This window comes from Rhincodon typus, chromosome 21 (assembly GCF_021869965.1).
Source record: "Rhincodon typus isolate 14 chromosome 21, sRhiTyp1.1, whole genome shotgun sequence".
Classification (NCBI taxonomy): domain Eukaryota; kingdom Metazoa; phylum Chordata; class Chondrichthyes; order Orectolobiformes; family Rhincodontidae; genus Rhincodon; species Rhincodon typus.
The window spans coordinates 42,402,447-42,420,539 of record NC_063352.1 but is presented as its reverse complement, the minus strand read 5'-3'; the positions used below and the strand labels follow the sequence as shown (position 1 = coordinate 42,420,539).

Here is an 18,093-nt window from a genome sequence, read left to right as displayed (position 1 = left end):
CCACTCAACTAATTTCCTATTATTGTCAGTAATTTGCCCTGCGTCCTCTGGGCTTCCATCTTTAGTTAGCAGTTTCTTGCATAGGACTTTATCAAAAGTATTGTGGAAGTCCATATAAACAACCTCAGTCAACTTAGCTCTGTCCTTCACCTTTGTCACCTCTTCAAAAAATTGAGATTTTTCAGATATGACCTACCCTTCATGAATCCATGCTGACTCTCCCTGATTAATTGAAATTTCTCAAGGTGATAAGTTAACCCATCCTTGATCATAGACTCCAACAAGATCCCCACAACAGTTGTCATTCTAACTGGTATGTAATCCTCTGCTTTCCTTCTGTCCCCCTTCTTAGAGTGGAGTTGCAGAGCAATTTTCCAATCCAGAGGTACAACTCCTTATTCCGGAGAACACTGAAAGATTATGGTTAGGGCATCGTCAACATGCTCTCCTACCTGCATTAACACCTGTGGATGGAAACCATCAGGTCACTCTTCAGTCCCATCGATTACCCCATTATTGATGATTCACTTAAGCTGATTTTATTTATATCTCTAAGTAAGGCTGTCCAATTTCTTATGTATTGTATCAAACCCTTATTTACATGTATATACACAATAGATTATCAAAAACATCTCTCTCAAAGACTTCTGTTCACCTGCTCAATCTAGATTGGTGTCTTCTCTCTTACTAATGTCGGACCCGTGTCATTGACTATGTCATCGTTCTTTACATAAATCTTGCTACATCAGTGTTCACCTTCAGGAACAATGCAGTGTTAGAAGCCCTTAAGTACGGAGAGGAAGCACTTTCTATTGATCTTTGCACATCAAATTGATATTTAAAAGGATATACCGTAAGTGATGTGCATACATCCTGCTATTGAACATCCAGAGACCAATGCCAAGCACTTTGGGAAAATATTGTCTGATTCTGAGAGTGGCCAATCTATAAATTATTGGACAGACCATAAAAGGGAGAAGCTCCTGAAGATTTTTGGCCTCATGTCTGGATCTGGATTTGGGTCTCTGTATCTGTATTCTAACCGTCCCGCCACCAAACACAACTGATCCATCCCAAGACATTTAAAATTGATTTTATTTTCAGTGTGTAGCCGTCAAGTTGCCAGAGTATTGTGAAAACAACACCTATACAGTGTGTTCGATAAATGATGCTAAAGTGTTTTACAGGTGTATTGTCAAGAACAACTTAATTTGAATAGTTATCTAGAAGCTTGGTCAAGGAGGTGAAGTTTACAGAGCATCTTTAAGGAGGAAGTGTGTGTTCAGGAAGAACTGTTATTGCTTGTGGCATCAATCAGGAGTAGGCAACCTGGAATGCCAGAGCTGCATTTGGCTCTTTAGCATCCCATTTGTAATTCCCAATCTTTCCCTTTAAGGTCATATTAATAAGAAGAAAAGCCCTGAAAACATCAGTCAAAGGAAGAGATGTGTTTTTATTGTGGGAATAAAATGTTAATCATTACGATGCACATCACAAATGGTTTCAAATGATTATTTTAATGAAAAATGTTATGCTCTAAATAAACTTGTTCAAGTGGTTTAGCTGCATCATGGTCGTTGATAGCTTTGATTCAAGGAATAGGTTGTATTTTTGAGACTATTTTTGTTTCTAATGTAGCTCTGGTGATTTCCTATATGTAGTATTAAAGGCTTTAGTTTTAATTTCAAGAATTACTGGCTGAAAAAGTAGTTTTAGTTCTGTGATATTTGAATTAAAGTTTGTTGTCAGTAAAATATTGAAAATGTTAAAATGTTTAAAAAGCGGGGATAATTTAGAGTTGGGATTGTTTTATTATCAGTTTTTTTTTGTTCTATTGCTATCTAAATTCAGTAAATATATTTTATATGTTGAAATGATGCAACTTGCCAAGTGTTTGGTTTGAAAATGCTGAATTTTCAGCTAACAGCTCCCACAGGTTTTTATTTTGTGCATTTTTTTAAAGGCTCTTCAGTTTTTTAATAAAGAAAGCTTGTAGACCCCCTGGGCCAAGCAACTCAAAGTATGGCAGACAGTGCCGGAGTGATATAAATAAGCAAGTATAAAAGACCAGAATTGGAGGAATGCATATCCCAGAGGTTTGTAGGCTTTGGGAATTTAGAGAAATGGAGAGACAAGGAGCCAGCAGGGATTTGAAATCTAGGATGGCAATGTTAAAATCTAGGCATTGCCATGCCACAGGGACCAATGAATGTCAATAAGGACGTGAAGCACGTTTTCCTATATTTAGACCTTTTTAATGCTGCATAGTCATTTTGCTCTCAAAAACAATTGGATATGGGACAGCTTTTTCCTTATTGCTATCTGTACTTGGAGGTTATAATTTGTCTTAGAAGACAGCACACTTTTCAGGTTTGGTTTGTCTTTATTCATTCTGAAAATTAGAACTGGCGCCCTGCAAAGTAAAATAGAAATGGCTTTTAGTTTGTGATCTACAGCCTTTTTGATAACTCCCACCTAAAACTGAAATTTATTTATTTAACTGCATTGATGAAGCAAATTGAATTTTTACACAGATTAATTAAATTCAAGCTCTGATTTATATCTGAATCATTGGTGTCTTGCGGCCCAGAAAGAGGGCTTCAAGCCTAGCTTGTCAATTCAGCACTTTTGTAAAGCAATTCAGTATTAATCCCAATGTCCCATTGTTGTCTTATAGCTTCCTTTGTTTTAATATTCATCCAGTTTTCCAGCATTCGAAGCTCAAGCAAATCTCAGGATAAAGAAATTTCTGTTAATCTTTCCTTACTCATGTAACCATTTCAAATTGTCGACTGCCTCATCATTGATTTTGTAACAAGATAAAACAGTATGTCATATGTACTTTTTATATTTTTTTCAGAATTGTGAGCCTCACTGCTAAATCATATCAAATTCTCTGCTACATTGAATTCATTCTGTTATCTAAAGTTTCTCATCATAGCTAGAGTTTTGCATTCCTAACATTGTGTTGGTGAATTACAGGCTGCTCCAATTTATCATTCCTATAATGGGGTGCACAAACCTGCACTCACTACTGTGGCCTAAAATGGTGCTTTGTTTTGCAGTTTTTTTCCCTTGTGGACCATATAGTGTCATGTTATTATTGAAACAATGGAAAGCACACCTAAGTGCAGTGAACACAATTTGACAAAACACATTAGTCATTAGTTACTCTTTGTCAGATCTTGCTGTGTGAGAGTTGACTGCCCCCATTTTCTATGTTATACAGCTACCAAATATTTAATTGTCTACAAAGCAATTTGGGATGTCTTGTGTATGGTGAAGCTTCTAAATTCTGTCTTTTAATGAGTATGGTGAAATCTTCATGAACTCAATTCTTGACAACTAAATCATTGCAGACTTCACATTTGTAGAATTTCTCTGCATCATTGAAATCTCTGACCTTGTTATATTCTGTCAATGTTTGAATTGCATTTTTAGTTCCTCCATGGAAGAGGGAAAAAGAATCTAAGCATGAGAATAATTCAGACTGCAAACGTAGGCCTCAAGGACTTAAACAAGAGCCTGTTCTCCGTCTGGAAAGAGATCTTTCAACTCCCAAAGGTTCAAAGGTACTGAAGATGCATCTGGCATAGAGCATAATTTTGCATTAGCACTACAGACTTCTACTAAATCTGTTGTGGCGGTAAAGTCATTGTATTAGCAATGAATGTAATCTTGACTTTGTGCTTTTTAGAAAGCGAATTGGCCAGGATTGCAGTTTACAGTATGAATTACAGAGCAGTGATGACCAAAGCGCCTTGGATGGCATTATGAAGACCACGTTAAGTACAGCGGCACAGAGATTCAATTATATTCTTCATCTCTCCACCTCAACAGGAGATTATGAAAAGATCACTCAAGTAAATAACTTTTCAGAAATCGACAACATCTATTTTATTGTTGAGTTCTAAATTATCAGGGCTCAAAATGCACCAGAGCAGTGGGCGAATCCCTAACTGAAATCCTCAGTTGCTGTGTAGATCCATTCAAGAGGATGGTCAATCCAAGAAAAGGCGATGCCATTAAATAGAATGGAAGGAAATGGTGAGCCACTCCTCCAATCACAGGCTAGTTTTCTGCTGTTCTTGCTGCTAATAGGTTCTCTGGTGAACTTGCCAGAAGCAAACACTAGAGAGAAGCAGACTGTGATTGGAGGTATGAGGTGAGTGGTAGCAGTCAGCAGGATCAGGAAATGAGGCTGCAGGTAAGAGGAGTAACCCTGCGGAGCAAAGTCAGCGAGGCTAGGGTGGGAGGTACAGGAACGGGTATTGGAAGCCGAGGCTGCAAAGTGGGGAGAGAGGAGCTGCAAAAGAGTGTGGGGTGTGAAGGGTTGCAGTTGGGTGGGGTTTGAAGTCTGCAAACGGGAGAGAGGGGCTTACTAAGTGGAGAAAATGGTTGTAAACTTTTCAACAAAGGAGTGCTTGCCTAACTAGCAAAAGGAAGTCTGGGATAATGGATTTCTTGTAGATTAAAGCTGCAGGAATTCAGGAGTTACTATTGTGGGGAAAATATATACGCTATTGCACTCTCTCAATTGTATAATTTAAGATCAAGCAGTTTTATTTCATAATGATTTGCAGCTATGTTTAATCACATTTTAAAGTAACCTAATGCTAAAAATACTTAAGATGCAGTGACTGTGTTAGCCATACCATTGTATGTTTGTCTTTTGAGATATAACCATTCTGTGGAAGGCACGGTTTGGGTGATGACTTTTTAAGTATACATATTTTAGGATGTTTTTGATGAAGGCATTTGTTACTAAGTTATACATATTTTCTTGTACCAGTTTAAATACCGTGGTATCTAAGAAACTAAAGCTACAGCACACAAGAAAAGTACTAAGATGAATGGAGGGGTGATGATTACTGGGGATGTTGATAAATTCTTCTAATTTTGCTTCTTTGTTATCCAAATCAGTACGTATCGGCACTAATACTAAAGGTATTGTCACTCTGTGACATTATCACCTCATGAAAAAATGTTTGAGGATCCCCTGAAAACCAAAAGGGAGTGCTAGGTAGGGTGGGAATGCAGGTGTGGGAGAATATTTTGAGCCCTATGAATTATCCTTGAAAACTCTCATGTCAATTTAACCTCATTTTCTGAAGAGAAATCATTTTACACAAATTGAGTTACCTTGTCTGTTTCTTGTGAGTGTTTTTTATGTATATATGACCACAAAAATGCATCACTCTGTCAAATTCTTGTGCTGACAGTTATTCAGCCCTGAAGAGGTGTGGGAGTAATGGTTTGAAAAATGAAGCTTGGGCTAACATCCATTGATAGAATTGATCAGACATTCTTTCTAATCTTGTAATAATCCGTACTGCAGGGCTTGTTTGACAATTTCCTGCTAATGAAGTTCAAAGATCCCACTTTCACTGGAGTCTGCCTGGCACTGGAGTGGTTGGAGTTCACAGACATCCTAAACAAGAGGATGATGAGCGTACAGAACTTCCAGCTGATGCGATACCTGCCCTTCCTTCCAGTTACCTTTCACATGCTGTTTGCAGCATCCAGTATCCCAAGGATTTCCTATCCAAACAGCCAATATGAGGTAAGGGAAACCCTCCTGTATATAAGTAAATGAAAATGAGTACCGGTAGTCAATACAACCCACCGTACAGAAGTCATGATCGATTGATGGCTTCAATTTCACCTCACTGCCAGCACCACAAATCCATTGATTCTGAGACACCAAATTCTGTCAATCCCAGAATTAAATGTCTGGATTGCAATAATTTAGAGATTTCTGCATAAGACCAGGCTAAAAGGTTAAATTGCCAAATAAAGGGTCCATGGAACACTTATTAGTCATCATTTTATCTAAACGTAATTTTTTTTAGATACATCTCATTGCTAAAGCTGATTTAAATATATCCTGATACCTAACAGGCTCAATATCTAAAAAACAGAAATTGCTGGAGAAACTCAACAGATCTAGCAGCAACTGTGGTGAGAAAGCAGAGTTAACGTTTTGAGACTAGTGACTGAAGAAGGGTCACTGGACTCAATGTTAACTCTGCTTTCTGCCCACCCATCCTGCTCGACCTGCTGAGTTTCTCCAGGAAGTTCTGTTTTTGTTTCAAATCTTCAGCATCTGCAGTTTTGTGTTTTATTTTAGGCTAAATACCTTCCCAGGTAAGGCAGTTCACTTTGGGAGTGTCGCACATTCAGCCTTTGTGCTGAGGAAGCTGGATGCACTCCAGGGCTGCAGTAGTTCTTAATGAGCTAAGGAGAGGTTACAAATGGTTTGGGCCCCCGATTCCTGTTGCGATGTGCAGGTATTGAGTGCGAGTAAGGCTTCACTTGCCTCGCCATAAAGCCACATGAATGCTTGGTGTCCCAAATGTACATGTGAACATTGGTTCTGTAGGGCAATTGCCCTCTGTGGGACTCACAACCCAGAAGCAAACATCACCTTCATGTGGACAGGGAAGTAAAACCAGAATGTATAGATTTATTAGCCACTGTGTGTTCCCAGCAACCACCAAGACTGAACTTGTCTCTGGTTACAGGTGCTGCCACTATCCTATGTTAAGTCATTAAATATATGACAGAACCAATTAAGTAAGCAAGAGAAGAAAAATAGGATGGAACAGACAGGGAGGGATTGGCAAACGATGTAAATTGGTATACAGAGAAACTGGTTCATCTTTGGAAATGCTTTATCACTTTGTTCTTGTTTGCCAGAGAGCAAAGGTTCCAAATTGAATTTAAAAGAACTACCTAGTCATCTAGCACAGAACAAAGCCTCATGGCTGTTAGGCTGGGTTTCTGTTTCCTAGATTTTGAGACAAGCAATCAAATAGGCCAGAGGTTAGCTAAACTAACGAGGAAAGCATTGCTATCTGATTGACAACTTCAGTGGGATTTACCCTGTGAATTCTTTGGAGTTGAGTTTTGGAAGCTGTTCCATACACTTCATTGTACGAGCATTTCTTGGCAAAGAGGGAATCACTTGCGCTGAACAAACATTATTTCAATGGAGAACATTCATAGTAGGGGCATGTACCACAAATTGATGAGGCAAACTGTTGGTGAGATGAAGTACAGAATCCCTGCTTATTTTCCTTTATTAATGTGTGACATATGCTTTCGTGCATTTCTCTAGCATGTAAGTTATTTATGAACATGGAGCGTTTAGTCTGGCTTTCTGAAAAGAAAGCCTCACTTAATTAGCTGGAGAGGGTCAAATTTTTATAACTCCTGTACAGAAGCCTTTTAAGTGTCTTGTAATTCAACCTTTACACCACTTTAGAACAGTGACCGTCTCTTATTCACTGTTTTCTATGGAAGGGCATAATGTATTGTATACTGTTTTGTTTCCTGTTGAACAGGCACAAACTAAGATTGCCCACATGAACAACTTGCTGACATCCATGGTGGGTGAAATCAGCCCGGCGATCCGCAGCCGTATCACTTTGCAAGCACTCGTGTCGGAAATCCTCTGTCTACTGCTCGACATCCTTTCTCCAAAACTACGACCAGTGAGTCACTAGACCTAGCACATGTTCTCAGATGGTCCTTGAGTAGGGTGGGAACCAAACCTTCACATAAATGTCTGGAAGGAAGAGATTTGCTGGCAATGGAGAACGGCAGCACTTGAGTGAACTAATTGGATAGTATTTTCAAAAACTGGCGCAGGTGTATTTGGGCACATGAGCTTCATTTGAGCTATATGATTCTCTGATTCAAGCTGGTGACGTGGAATTTTAAGAACAATGGTTCTTAACTATTTGCCCTCATGTTTAAATTTACTGGTAGTTTTGAACAAGCCAACAGTTCTTCATTAACTGTTCATGGTGTATTTTTAAACTTTGGTTGTGGTAAGAAGGATTTATCAATCTAGGTTATGACTCATTTTTTCCAATTTTAAGTATACAATCGTAGAATCCCTATAGTGCAGAAAGTGGCCGTTTGGCCTATTAAGTCTGTGCTGACCCTCTGAAGAGCATCCCTCCTCCCATCCCCATAGTGGGGTTTTTAACCAGGGCTAACCCACCTAACCTGCACATCCTTGGAACACCACAGGGCAATTTTTTTTTAAGCATGGCCAATCCTCCCAACTTGTACATCTTTGGACTATGGGAGCAAAGTGGAGCACCCAGAGGAAACCCAAACAGACACACGGAGAATGCCTGTGGGAGATTGCACAGCCCAAGGCTGGAATCGAACCCAGGCCTTTGGTGCTGTGAGGCAGCAGTACTTAACCACTGGGTCAAATAGGTCTGGATCAGCCACTGACGCCTTACCAACTGTTACACTCCTGATTTGGTTCAGTTGACCAAAGCTAAAGAATGACAAAAGTATATTTTACATAAAAGAAGAGCTATTATGTAAATGTGGTTATGCATACATGGGCATTGTTGTTCATTTCTTGGATGTTGGCAAACACCATTTTATCATATAGGAGTGAATTTGTCACTGCTGTTTGCAAAATTCTTTTAAGAAGTTTGAGGGGTTACCTTTAAAATAATGCAGTTGTTTGATACGCTAGATGCAGAGAAGATATTGCCTATGGAAGTGTCCAAAGCAAGAGGTCATAGATGTAAAAGATTCACTGATGATGCAATAAAGAAGTCAGGAGATAAATATTTATCTACGGCGTGGTTCAGTTGTGGAACTTATTATCACATGGAGTAGTTTACTTGACTAGAATTATTTAAAGGAAAGTTAGCTTGGTACACAAGGGAGGAAAAGTTTAGAACATCGGTAAATAGGGCAGGATGACATATGATAGGAGGAGATTTATGTGGAATATAAACAGTAATATATAACAGTTAGACCAGATGCTCTACTTCTGTTATGCTGGGGTTTTGCTGTAAAGTCCAAAGCTAAACTGAAAAGCACCAACAGAAATATGACTTCAATTCTGATAATTTCTTTGTTGCTGGTGGAAACTTGTTGGGAATCTAATGCCCAAATCTTTTCAGCAATCGTTACCATTGGATTGCTGCTTTTGTGCCTACTTTAACAGCAATAATTGTTGGTGATTTTAATCTACAAATAAACTGGTGAAATCAGATTGGCGTTGGTAACCTGGATGAGAGGTTCAAAAAATGCTTTTGAGATGGTTCCAGAACATGCTGCTCTAAGAAGCTAACCCAAGAGCAGGTTATACCAGACTTGGTATTGTGTGATGTGAGAGAACTAATTAATGATCTCAGAGTAAAGGCACCCCTAGGTAGCAGTGACCATATTCTGACTGAAGTTTGTATTCCATTTCAAATTGAGAGGAGTGGTTCCCTGACTAGTAACTTAAGCTAAAATAAGGCAATAGTTGAGTTGGCTGAAATACACTGGGAAACTAAGTTATGGGATAGATCAATACAGAAGCAATGACATATTTATGGGAATATTTCAAAATACATTCCTGTTATGAAGAAAAATGCTAAGGGATGAACCTACATTCATGTTTAGCTAAAGACAAGGATAAGCACATGTAATAACATCAGGCTGGATTCTTACTCCTGAATGCTGTCCCATATTCAGCGCTGTGTGTGAAGACAAGAACAGAACAGCTAGCCAAATAATCTGTTATAGAGTTATACAGCATGGAAACGGACCCTTTGGTCTAACTTGTCTACACTGACCAAACAACCCAATCTGACCTAATCCCATTTGCCAGCATTTGGCCCATATCCCTCTAAACCCTTTCTATTCATATACCCATTCAGATGCCTTTTAAATACTGTAATTGTACCTGTCTACACCACTTTCTATGGCATTTCATTCCATACATGCACCACCTTCTACATGAAAAAGCTACCCCTCAGGTCCATTCTCACCTTAAACCTTTAGTTAAACCTTTAAACCCATTAGTTTTAGCCTTCCTCACCCTAGGAAAAAGACCTTGGCTATTCACTCTATCTATGCCCCCCATAATTTTATAAACCTCTAAGGTCACCCTTCAGCCTCCAACACTCCAGGGGAAAAAGCCTCAGCCTATTCTGCCTCTTGTAATAACTCAAACCCTCCATTCCTAGCAACATCCTTGTAAATCTTTTCTGCACCCTCTCGAGTTTAACAACATCCTTCCTATAGAAAGGCGACCGGAATTGTAATCGGTGTTCTAAAAGTGGCCTCAACAATGCCTTGTACAGCTCCAACATTACACACCAACTCCATACTCAGTGTTCTGACCAATGAAGGCAAGCATGCCAAACACTTCCTTCACCACTCTGCCTGCGACTCCACTTTCAACGAACTATGCACCCGCACCTCTGCACCACCTATTTTAGTGTCATCTGCAAACTTACTTACCATACCTCATATTTATATCCAAATCATTTATATCAATGACGCTGCCAACTGCTGATGTCCCTTCCTGGTCGTTGGGGTGAGAATACCAACAAGTTGGTATTAAAAATGAATCTCAACAAGAATCAAACACTTCAGAAATTGAGTGAATGGGCATGGATAAATAAATGAATGATTTGAGGGATGGAAGATTGACATATTAATTAACTGAGGTTGCCTGATTTCATAATGTATAAACAGTGAACATTTTTATAAAGGTGTCTACTTCCCTAATCCTTACTGGTGATAGTGACATGTTACAGATCACTGAGTCTGAGTTGCTGCGGCAACATGTGGTGTTAAATGCGTCACTTACATGTGGCACAGAACTGTGGATGATCGAGGCTCCAGCTTTCTTTCCATCACATGGCTGACCAGAAATCTCTCCCACTCATTGGTACGTGTTGGAGGATTTGCAAATTGATAATCAATCTGTTCGGTAGGTAATGAGTGTACCTTCCTTGACCAGTGAACCTTGGGGTGGGGCTCGAACCTCTCACTTCTGAGCTACTCGCTCAGAGGACACAATGCTCTGTGACACAAGGCCACCGGCCTTATACTAGACTCTATTCACCTGACATCCAGAATTTGGAGCATTCTACACAGTACATAAAGGTTCCAATAAAAATGAATGCCTGTTGTCTTCATCAAATCTATGTTAATGATTCTCTGCACCATGCTATTAGCAGATCTCAAATTTCCATAGGGACTGACTGCAGTGCATTTTACTGGTGCTGTCTGTGCTGGCTGAATATATATACTCATTGCATAGGACTTGATGGAATGAAATCAGTGAATATAAGGGTACAGTGAGCCGTGTTTGCTAGCTACGCAATAAGCCACACTGTTTCACCTTTGAAACAGTCTTCAAGCTCACAACATGCACTTATTGAAGGAAATCATCAAACACCAGATGTTATTGTGTCCAGATATTAAAGCTGTCAAGGAATATGGAGATTTCACAAGTACGTGTGTATAGTGTTGAGGTAGAAGGTTAACTATCCCATCAAACGGCAGAGCAAGTTTAATTGGCTGAGTGATCTACTCCTATTAACTATGTTTCTAAGTACAATTGCATTGAAACCTGTATAAATGGTACTCCCAAAAAAACACTTTCAAAACCAGAAATTTATTGAAGACCTAAATAGCTTTCATGATGTAATATACAAGAGGCAATCTAAAACCACAGCCATATATTACCAACGGAGGATACTTTCCAATGTAGTAATCCTGTATACAATTTAAAATTCAGGGTCATTGTGTCATAAGCTGCTTTACCTGTGTGTCTTGCTAGGTCAGGATCACTAGTAGTTGCTTCCTTACTTCCTCCAAATGTTCACCATGTCACAAATATTCCTGTAAGCACAAAGTGACAATTGTTTTTATGAAAGAAATGGCTTTTGTGGAATGGGGAGCAATTACTTAGCATGTTAATCAACAGAAGAACTACTGTCTTTTCAATTGAACGCTTGTACTGCTGTATCCCAGGATTAGAGTGGTATCTGTGCTGACCTGGATCCCTAATTTACAGCTAACTATAAGTTACAGCTTTTAACAGTGTAGTTACATTTTACCAGCTGGAAGTAAAGCACAAGAGATGGACATTACTCCGGTCCTCTGGAGAGGAGATGAGTGCAGTGGTTTGAATTTTCTCATTATCTTGAGCTGATTACAGCTGCTTTTGCTTTACCCCATCCCTGTTCTACTGCTCTCCCCCACAACTCCCCAGTACGGTGGTCCTTTCATTATCTCAAATTTCAAAAGACATTCATATGATCATGATGTATTCTATTAGCCAGTAAGTGGTGCTGCAGGCTCTGTCACTCATAAATGTACATGCTTCCTTTTAATTGCTCCTTGATTCTCTTCAGTGGTTTCAGCAGACATTAATACCTGTGTAGCGATTGAGGTTACTGTGATCCTTGATTTTCAGCTCCTCATCTTCTAAATTTACCCCACCCCCGCCTTTTTCCTGATGACATGTACATATGGTGAAGTCTACACTCGTACATGGTATAAATTGACAAGCTCATAGGTACATGTATGAGCCTAGGAAGTGAGCATCAGTCAACTATGTGTTGTGGGGTGTCTTGCTCTTGTATTTTTATACGTGAGTTGGTGATAGTCATGAGAAAGGAACTCTGGCTGTTGTTTTCTGTTCTTTAGCTTGGGGAATCATTTATAATTGAAACGAAAAATAAAATGAATTCTGATTAAGGCAATTCCTGATTTATTATAGATTTCCATCTGCAAACACTTGTAGAACCATTCTGCTGAGATTGTGGGTCACTGAAATGGTTAGCGCTTTTTTGACTTTAAAATCACTTAATCTGTTGTTCAGCTTCTGAATTCAGAGGTATGTTATGCTGTTATGTGGTCTGGTATGCTGAAAGGAGTTTCTATTCATTTTTACATGTCTTGCGCACTGTGCATGTTACTAAATGGTATTCTTAAAGAATGCTCATAAAATGGTTCTGTGCAGACACACAATTGCTGTGTTCTCCCCTGAATTACACAGGAATGTGACTCCTCTTTTCAAGCTGATGGCAAATGTTTGGTGTTCTCTCCATTTATTGTAATTCTTTCAGAAATACTCAAATAGCTTAATTCAGTATGAATTGTAGCATTCTTTGTAGCATTTACTAATGCTCAAATTTGTCGTAAATGATTATTCAAGTCCTCTGGATTTGTTTTATATGTCCTGACATCAAAAAGCTTCCACTCATATTGCTGAAGTATTTCAAGGACTGATCGAGTTGATTTGATACAGATCAAAATCTAATCTATGTAACAGATAATGTTTACAGATTAATTTTTAAATGCTTTGCTTACTTCTCCAAAGATGATTTAATTAACAGTATTTTATGGAATTCTAACAGGGAAAATGGAAAGACTTTAATTCAAAAGAGGAAAAAGATCGAGAAATGCGAAAATCTGATCTTGGGTTTCAAAGAGAAATGAAAAATGAGAAAGGACGAATGAATTCCAGAGGGGAATAAAAAGCAATGAAATTTCATCTTGACGGAGAAGTGCTTTGATTCTGTGAAAAGCAAATAGCGAGCAGACTTGACAGTCTGTCAGCTTTAACTTCTGGTTGGATTTGATCATTTTAGTAGCTAAATTCAGTGAGGAAGAATTTCAAATATATTTTATATGCTTTGCGAAATCACCAAGAAAAATTTGGACAATTTTATAACTGTTTTGGCTTCCTTTATGTAACCATTCCACGATTTTGGAGGATTGTGGGGTTGTAAAATTTTGAGATGGGGAGCAGTGACATCATGGAGGATGTGTACACAGAACCATAGAAATTGAAAATACAAGTAGACAGGCAAAAAATAATGTTGAGCAAATATGAGAAATAAAAAAAAGGGATGATGCTCACACACGTTTGAAACATTTTAACAGTTTAGAAATGAAGAATTAAATACATGTGGATATGATCTGGGAGAGAAGGCAGGCTGCTTAGAATTACCCAGAAACTAACCGATAGATTTACTGGGAGCATCCTAGAAATATCCCACGACTGGTTCACCCCAGATGACTTTGCGAATAGTGCAAGATGGTTGCAAACTGCAGCAGTGAAGTCAGGAAATTAACTTACTTAAATAAAAGTAAAATGGATAGAGCTGCTCTTGGCAAGATTCACACAGCACTAAGTTTCTAACCCAGTATATTTGCAAAATAGGTTTGAATTGACATACATTTAATTGAGATTTCCCCAAAAATTTGAATGTCTTTGAAATATCTAGACTTCCCTGTATGTTTGTCTTTCTGTCTACCACTCTCTCTCTCACCCCCTGCCCTTTTTTTTTTAATCTCTTATGTTTTGTGTAGCTGACGTTTTTTCTTTCTTGGGCCTACTTATTTTCTCTGGCATTGTGCATCTGTGCTTTCCTTCTTACTCGCTATTTTCCTTATCTCCTCCTCTGTTTTTTAAAAACCATTTTGTTCACATCTTAATACCAAAACTCTTAAATTTGTTTATTCCTTGAAGTGACTGGGAATATGATAAATGGCTAACACCATCTGTATCCTTGTGCTAATTCAGGAGAGAAATGTTTTGCAGTATTTTTATGACTGTATTCTCTGAAAATAAACCCAGATTCCTTTCTTTTACAATCATTGATCATTTTTGATCAGACCTTCTCAAAATGTTTGTTTTCTGCCAGTCCTTTACTGAGCTTCTTGAACTCATCCACAATTCGCAACAATGCGGGATGAAATATTCTAGAATTTCACAAGTACCTTTTTGAAAAATTAGTCAGAGAGTCAGGTTTCCTATGTGCTGTGTATCAGCATTAAATATAGTTCAGAAAACAACTTGGATTTATGCAGTGCCTTTCATGAAAACTCAAAGCTCTCAGAGCCATTGAAATGCTTTTGAAGTGTATTCACTGTTATAAATGTAGGAACTGTGGTGGTTAGTTTGCATGCACGCAAATCCCATAACAACAATACGATAATGAGTAGATAACCTATTTTAAGTGATGATGGTTGCAAGATAAATACCAACTCCGACACCAGGGAGAAAGGCCCCAGCTCTTTGAATTAGTGCCTTGGAATCTCTTGTATTCTCCTGAAAGCGCAAGTGGAGCCTCAGTTTCGTATTTCATCTAAAAGCTGCCCCATTACCAGAAGGATGTGAATGCTTTGGAGAGGGTACAGAAACAGTTTACCAGGATGTTGCCTTGTTTGGGGGATATTAGCTATGAAGGAAGGCTGGATAGACTTGGTTTGTTTTCACTGAAACACAGGGAGATAGAGGGGTGACCTGATAGAAGTTTATAAGATTGTGAATGATTGAATAGAGTGGAAGTTGAGAGGCTTTTTCCCTGGGTGGAGGAATCAATTACTAGAGGATACGGGTTCAAGGTGTTGGGGTGGGGGGGCAGTTTAAAAGAGATGTATGAGGCAGGTTTTTCATACAGTGTGGTGAGTGCCTGGAACACACTGCCAGAGGTAGTGGTGGACGCAGACGCAGTAGCAGCATTCAAAGAGCACCTGGCCGAATTCATGAATAGAAAGGGAATAGAGGGATATGGATCTTGTAAGTGAAGACAGTTTTAGTATGAAAGGGCAAAATGTGCCGGTGCAGATTTGGAGGGCCAAACAGCCTGTTCCTATGTCGTATTGTTCTTTGATCATACTGCCAGTGCTGCACTGTTTCAATAATGCACAGTTGACACTTAAAGATCACTTTGGGAATTATAACTGAAACCTCTTGATAAGCCCACCTTCTATTTCAAAAGATTCCTTGTGAGTGACAAGAGTTGTTTCTGCCCCACATAAGCAAGCACTAAAGACACTATACTCAGCGATGTTGAAATTATTAGTGCAAGTTTCGAAGTGTTTTAGCTGATCTAAGCAGCTGCTCGTTTTAAATCAGAACATATAAGAGAAGATTGTCTACCTGCCCCTTTGCTGATGTCATTGGGTGATTTTGCAGATAATGTCAGTGGGCGAGTACAAAATGGAATCTATTGAGACAGTAGCTACGATCTTCAAACTAAAGATATCTCCAAGTATAAGTTATCCCAAAACTGAGAAGGGTAGCAAATGCAAACCTATTAAAAACTCCATTTAAACCTATTTGACACCAAGGGATAAAGAGAAAACTCTCATTTAAATGTCTGGTATTTTGAGATGCCACTCTATATGTGCTTAAAACTATTTCTGAAAGTTACCCTCTAAAGCTATTAGTATTTTTTTTTAAAGAACATTTTATTAAAGAAAATGATTCTGTAAGAAAAAAAGAGGAAAGAGCTGAATAACTGAAGACTAGTGTGTAGATCCATTTAGTGTCTCTTGGGGCAACGTTGTGGCTGCAGGCTTAATTCTTTGATTGTAATGCACACCGTTCAAACAGGACCTGTCTGCTCTTTATTGACTGGAAGATTTAACATCAGAGTATTTTCTCTGCTCCGGGCAAAGCAGAATTTCTGGCTTGTGTGCCAAATCTGCCAATTTTTGGAATCACAGACTAGAGGTTTGGCAAAAAATGTCTAGCAGAATTAATATGGAAATTAAGGTAGTACTGTAGTTTTGATTATTGTATAGTCTCATAATATGAAGTGATTGTTAACAAAAAAGATATTTGCAGTGATTGGAACAAGATTGGATGTCACTGAGTATGAGATCCCTGATTTGGGCTGTTAACCTGGGCCAGTCAGGGAACCCTGGCTGACAGATATAAATGGGAATCTCGGAGATTCTGCTTACTCTAGGGACTGGCCCCAAGCTAGTTGGTCAGAGTACATGTACTGTGCACTGTACTCCACATAAAGGGTGACTTGGTGACGGGATACTGACTTCTGTGGAGTTATTTCAATATCAGTTGGAAAAAAGCCATTAAATCTCCAGAAGGAAATGCCATAAAGTTAATGGGCTTATGAATAGAATATTTGCTTTCACTGGTCAAACAACATTGTAAGAAATGTTCAAAAGCCATCTTGAAACCTGAAGTAAGAAAACTTATAGATGTTTGCTACAAATCTGCAAACAAAAAAAATTGACAAAACGAATGATTTGCTGAAGGTTTTTCAGCTGATGCTATTGAAGGATAAGTACCATAAGCTGATTAGAATGTAACATTCTAGGTGTATTAGTTGTTGTTACAGTTGGAAAATACCTATTAATGAATAAAGAGGCAGACAGTTGGATACGATGAGATATGTAGGAATAACGAATAATGCAGAGACTAATAATAGTACGAAGGACACAATTCAAGATGAATGTGATGTATTATTCAGAAATCACTGAAGGAGTGCACTTGCTGTGAGCAGTTATTCTGGGTTACTTGGTTGTGGTCAAAAGTTCCAAATGACAAGTTTTCAATAATTTTTTCTTCAATAGCTCAGAACCTCATAATGACAGGAATTGTAAACCATTTATTACAGGTAAACACCCAGCTGTACAGTGCCAGGGAGAAGCAACAGCTAGCTGACCTGATTGGTGCCATGCTGTCCTACAACCTCACCTATCACCAGGAGCGGACACCAGACGGGCAATATGTCTATCTGCTGGACCCGTAAGTGCTGTTTCTAATTTCTCCTTAATGTTCCTTTATTTATATTGTAGAGATTTAAAAACTCCAATTGCTTTATATATAGCCTGAGTATCCTAGTAAGGCTGATCTAAAATTGGATTTGTTCCATGAGAAAACCTGGAGTTTTAAATGTTTCTCACAAGTTGCATATTTCTTTTCATTCTTTCATACAATGAGCATTTTGCTAGCAATTCTAGCATTTCTTGCCCATCTCTAATTGTCCTTAAGATTGTAGTGAGCATCTTGTGCAGTACACTCGCTCAGCATTGCTGGAATTTGATCCATTTCATCTTGGCGAGTTGCTGCAGTTTGCATTGTCAACTGTAAATGCTTCCACTGGACATTGCTGATGGAGGGAGTGAATGTTTATGGTGGTGAGTGGGTGCTAATCAACTGGGCACTTAGTCTTGGACAGTGTTCACATTCTTGGGTGTTGTTGGAGCTGTACTCATCTAGACCAGTAAAGTGTACTGCATCACAGTCCTGATATGTGCCTTGTAGATGGTGGACAGGCTTTGAAGAGACAGAAGATGAAGTATTTGCCTCAGAATTCTCTTTGTTTAAGCTGCTGTTGGAGCTGCATTTATTTGGCTCCAGTTCCATTTCTTGTCGATGGTAACTCCCACGATTTTGATACTGTCAGATTTGGTGATGATAATCCCATTCAATGTCAAAGGAAGATGGTGAAGTTCTCTGAATATGGTCATTGCACAGCACTTGTGTGATGTGACTGTTAA

At 38.8% G+C, this 18,093-nt stretch overlaps 1 protein-coding gene across 2 annotated transcripts in view; it reads left to right on the top strand.

Annotated features, from left to right (window-relative positions):
* The window catches only part of chtf18 (CTF18, chromosome transmission fidelity factor 18 homolog (S. cerevisiae)), a 102,538-nt gene that overhangs the window by 44,551 nt on the left and 39,894 nt on the right, over positions 1-18,093 (top strand). For both annotated transcript variants that reach the window (XM_048609904.1, XM_048609905.1), the window contains exons 14-18: positions 3,442-3,572; positions 3,698-3,863; positions 5,339-5,563; positions 7,347-7,496; positions 17,208-17,338. In XM_048609904.1, coding sequence (XP_048465861.1) covers positions 3,442-3,572; positions 3,698-3,863; positions 5,339-5,563; positions 7,347-7,496; positions 17,208-17,338 — 803 coding nt within the window. The remainder of the gene's footprint in view (positions 1-3,441; positions 3,573-3,697; positions 3,864-5,338; positions 5,564-7,346; positions 7,497-17,207; positions 17,339-18,093) is intronic.